We start from the raw sequence: 4,957 nt of genomic DNA on the forward strand, positions 1-4,957 counted from the left end.
GTTTTCCCTTTAAAACGTCTAGGACACTATTGTAACCTCCGTTCCCTGAAGGAGGGAATGAGACGTTGTGTCGAAGAAGCGACACTAGGTGTCTCTCTTGAGAGCCTTGCACATCTCTGAACTTGAGAAAAGACCAATGAGAAATTGGCAGACAGAATTAGCATGTCCTGCCCTGGACATACAGGTATAAAGGGAGGGAAATGCGCCTGTCCATTCAGGATTTTGCCATGAGGAACCGAGAATGAGGTTTGGCCGTAACAGTGGCTCGGTTCAGCAACGTGGCTGGGAGGACACAATGTCTCGTTCCCTCGATCAGGGAATGGAGGTTACAATAGTAACCTAGACGTTACCCTTCTGTTGCTCACTTCGACATTGGAACCAGGAGCCTCTTGAAATGTTTTTAGAGGAACCGCCGTGCCTGGCTGTACAAGGTGAGGCATTTCAGCACTGACTGCGTGCGCTCATTGGTGAGGCGCACTACCATTGAGACTGAGTCTAACTCCATGTCAAGAAAAGAGATGCTCTGAACCGGAGCGAGCTTGCTCTTTTCCCAGTTGAACTGAAGCCTGAGGCGGCTGAGGTGCCTGAGCACCTGGTCCCTGGGGGCACATAGTAACTCTCGGGAGTGGGCCCGAGATCGCGATCCTTCTACTTGTTTGCGTAGTGACCATTTACAGCATCTAAAATATACCTTTTTCTTTATAAAATCAATATACTGTCAATTGAAATAGAAATCCTGATTTTGAAAAAAATGAATGCCCATGGAATTTGTGAACTACTCAAATACTGTGATGTGTTCTATTATTAAACTGTTTTTCTTTTCTTGGGTTTCCCCATCCTGGCACTCACTATCATTGTGTCCACCCTTTTGGTGGTCTGATGTTTGGCTATGAACTTGCAATAATATCTGGAGCTCTACCACCTCTTCGAGCTTAGTTTCATCTGGATTGTGTTCACCAGGAAGCTGTGATTAGCGCTCTTCTGATCGGAGCATTGTTGGCCTCTGTGGTTGGTAGCTGGATAATTGACCGTCATGGCAGAAGGGCATCTATTTTGCAGAGCAATTTCCTCAATCTTAGGGGAAACCCTTATCCTGACTACAAGAGCATATTTTCTGTCATTAGTGTTTGGTAGGATTGTCATTGGCTTTGCTATGAGCATATCTTCCATGAGCTGCTGTATCTTCATCTCAGAGATGGTTGCTCCAACACACAGAGATTTGATTGTGACCCTCCATGAAGTTGACATTACTGTTGGGATCTTTTTGGCCTATGCTTTTAACTAAATCTTATCTGGTGCCCAAGCAGGATTGAGATACATGTTTGGAATTGCTACTATACCTTCCCTCATGCAGTACGACCGAGGATGAATGCCAGCAACCCTACAGATTAGCAGAGGGAACTTCAAACCACAACCAACCAGACAATGTGAAAGAACTGCCAGTGGTCTTGAGCTGGTGCTCAGTCAACAGCTTACAGGTAACCCAAATGTCCTATTCTACACTTCTACCATCCTTTACTTTGTTGGATTCCAGAGCAATGCATCTGCAGTTCTTGGCTCGGTGGGTTTAGGTTTAGACAAAGTCATTGCTACTGTAGTAGCAATGATTTGTTCAGACAAGGTTGGCAGAAGATCACTGCTGATTGGTGATTACTCAGTGATGGCCGTAGGATTGATGCCTACTGGTTTCTTAAGTGGGCAATCAGTAATTGATACAAGACACTGCAACTCTTTGAAGCCATAATCAAATCTCTCGTCACTAGATGAAAATCAAGAGAAACTGCACAACAACTCAAATAGTAAGAGCCAGAGTACTCTATCGAATGGACATGAAACACATGATACGTATGAGCATTTAGTTTTATCTGCATGATGACAGTTGTCTGTGCTTTCTCAGTGAGCTTTGGACCAAGTAAGTGTTGTCTCTATGAGTTTACAGTTATTTAACATGCGTTACCAATATTTGAGCTGAGCTTGCTTTACAGTGACATGGCTTGTGCTATGTGAGATATTTCCAAAGAAAGTGCAGGGAAGAGCATTTGCTTTCATCAACAGCTTCAATTTGGGGGCCAACCTCATTGTGACCTTTTCATTTCTTGAATATAATCGGCATGCACAACCAAGGTCAAACACATCTATACAATGAAAATACAAAGTTAACCATTATATGAAAATATATGTAATTTATCATTTGAACAATTATTTTTGAATTACTTTTCATTTTCATACACAGATGTGATAGTAAGTCTGTCTGGAACATTCTTTGTGTATGGAGTTATTGGATTGGCAGGTGTATTCATCTTGTGCTACAAGAGACCAAAAAAAACAAAAACCTCCATGAGATCGACAGAGTGCTTTCTCACTTATGGTTAGACAATATATTAATTCATTATTTAGCATGCACTACATGTAAATATTTCAGTGTTTCTCTATTTATGACCTTAAAAAAAACCCGAAAATCGTATCGTCTTTATTTTTTTTATTTCTCTTATGTTCATGACAGCGAAACATTACCTTCCCCTTGTATGGTATTTAAACACAAGATAACTATGAGCAGAAAAGCACACCACACTACAACTGTTGAATGTTCTGTTGAATGTTATGCCTTTGGAAGCCTTACAGGGATGTTCAGTTGAATTGAATTAGAATAGTCCTGGACTCTGACCTGTGCTTGATGCAGTTGAGCTGACTACATTATTTACTGTACTTTCTCAAAGATTTCTCCAAAGAAAGGAAATCTGCAATATTTTTCAAAGAAGATGTTTGTCTCCGGGTTATCAGAGAGCACAGTGGACAATGTCACATCAACATAAGTAACATGAAATCCTATGTGACATCAATGTCAATTTCAATGTAACTTTTTTTAAAGGATGTGTTTTTTTATCCATCTAATGTAACTCCAGTAGTTTAATCCATGTCATCTGAAGTGATATAATCACTTTGGGTGAGAAACAGACCAAAATATGGTCCAAAAGTCCTTATTCACAAAATCTTGACATCATCACCTGCCAAAGTTGATTGTGGCAATATCACTGGCAGTTTGAATTGGAAAGCTGAACATTCTGTCATTGGAAATATTCAAACTTTAATCTGACTTTTTTCATAAAGTTTTTAAGCAAAAAAGTTATAGATGGAATAAAACATTTGTGTCATGTTTGTAAAAGCTGTTTTAAAAATGTATAGCAAAAAATAATCATTTTATTTTAAATAATCAGTTGAAGAATAATGGGTGATAATTTAATGTCCAAAGAGCTGTTGAAAAATACATTTAAAAGGTTTTTATGGGTGAGTGCCTAATTGATTGAATCAATTGAGTCAAAACAAATTTGCTACATTTTCAGACCTTTTAAATGACCTCTAATTAACTGTAATTTATTTGCAGTATCAAACATTATTAGGGCCAACTTAACTAACATAAGGCCTATAAGCTGACATCTAGGGATAAACATGCATTTTCTTCAGTTGGAACTCAGCCTGACACCAGTCAATAAAATCAAATTCACAAAAACACATAAAGCCACCAGTCACAGCAATAATAGGCATTTGTAGGAAGAAATATTGTCCATAAACCAGAAAACATAAGTGTCTGTGAAACAAACTCTTTAGTACATTTATTTTAAACAAAAACGTGAATCAACAATTCAATAAAGGAATCAAATTTAAATAAATGAAACATTAAACACTCAAAAAGTTATAGTTTGTATGCATGTGTATAGGGTGTAAATGGGTGTGGGTGTAAGAGAGAAATTTCAGGCACCCTGGGGTGCAGAAATGAGAGCGCGCTGGGTGAGGGGCATGCTTGCATGTACCTTGAATGTGTGTGAGGCACTGCTGCAGGAATGCAGAGGGAGAGGTTAACATTGGAATCCGGGCAGATCAGATCACCTTAGCTTCCGATGCTGGCTCAAGTTCAACTTGGTTGCAGAGAACTATATCAGGTCGGTAGGCTCCGTACTCAACCCACTCCACATCCAGTCTGTCTTGTAGATTTGCCCCATCTGTAATCCTTTTGTACCTTTGTTGTGGTAAACTCTGATTATCAGTCCCTTTTAGTTTTGCCCTTTTAGTTTTCCTCCGATGACATTCCTATACTCACAGCATATTTACACGATGGCAAACAGCTACCAGCTAACATAATTTTACTAATCAAATCAGCAACACCTGGGAAAGTGTGAATGAGTACTAGTCAGGTGAAATCATTCTATCATTCTGATTAGATTATAAGTGCAGACTGATAGCTATAAAAGAAGGGAAGAAGTGCTTCCAATCATTGTGTTCTTGTTAGCAATGGATATTGGTAAAGAAGGACTTGCAGCCATCATTGCTTTGCATCAAAATGGCTGCAAAGAATATTGCACCTGAAAGAACCATTTACTGGATCATCAAGAACTTCAAGGAGAGAGGTTCAACTGCAATGAAGAAGGCTTCGGGATGTGCCAGGACCATCTCCTCCTGAGGAGTCAGCTACGGAATCGTGTCACACACTATTGGCAGCAGGTTGGTGTGAGTGCATCTGCACACACAGTGAGATGAAGACTTTTGGCCTGGTGTCAAGAAGGGCAGCAAAGAAGCCATTTCTCTCCAAGAAAAACATCAATGACAGACTGAAATTTTGCAGGAAGTATTGGATTGGACAGCAGGAGACTGGAGCTAAGTTATTTTCTCTGATGAAGCCCCCTTGTCCCCTGTTTGGGACATCTGGAAAATCGATTGTCTGGAGAAGAAAAGGTGAACACTACCATGAGTCCTGTGTCGTGCCAACAGTGAAGCATCCTGAGACCATCCATGTGTGGGGTTGTTTTTCCTCCAATGGAGTTGGTTCTCTCACAGTTCTGCCCAAAATCACTGCTATGAATAAAGAATGGTATCAAAACGTCCTGCAAGAGCAACTTCTCCAAACAACCCAGGAGAAATTTGGTGATGATCTGTGCATTTTCCAGCATGATGGAGCACCATG

The 4,957-nt window shown here is 40.1% G+C and overlaps 1 protein-coding gene across 1 annotated transcript; it reads left to right on the top strand.

Moving 5' to 3' along the window:
* Positions 1-823: 823 nt before the first annotated feature.
* slc2a10 (solute carrier family 2 member 10) lies at positions 824-2,146 on the top strand (the record flags this gene model as incomplete). Its single annotated transcript, XM_052101495.1, is given in 5 exon segments — positions 824-868; positions 871-1,071; positions 1,073-1,862; positions 1,865-1,912; positions 1,986-2,146. Coding segments are annotated over 5 exon segments (1,245 nt in total), but the record flags the coding sequence as incomplete, so codon positions are not given.
* Between the last annotated feature and the right edge of the window lie 2,811 nt (positions 2,147-4,957).

This window comes from Xyrauchen texanus, chromosome 32, assembly GCF_025860055.1.
Source record: "Xyrauchen texanus isolate HMW12.3.18 chromosome 32, RBS_HiC_50CHRs, whole genome shotgun sequence".
Taxonomy (NCBI): Eukaryota; Metazoa; Chordata; class Actinopteri; order Cypriniformes; family Catostomidae; genus Xyrauchen; species Xyrauchen texanus.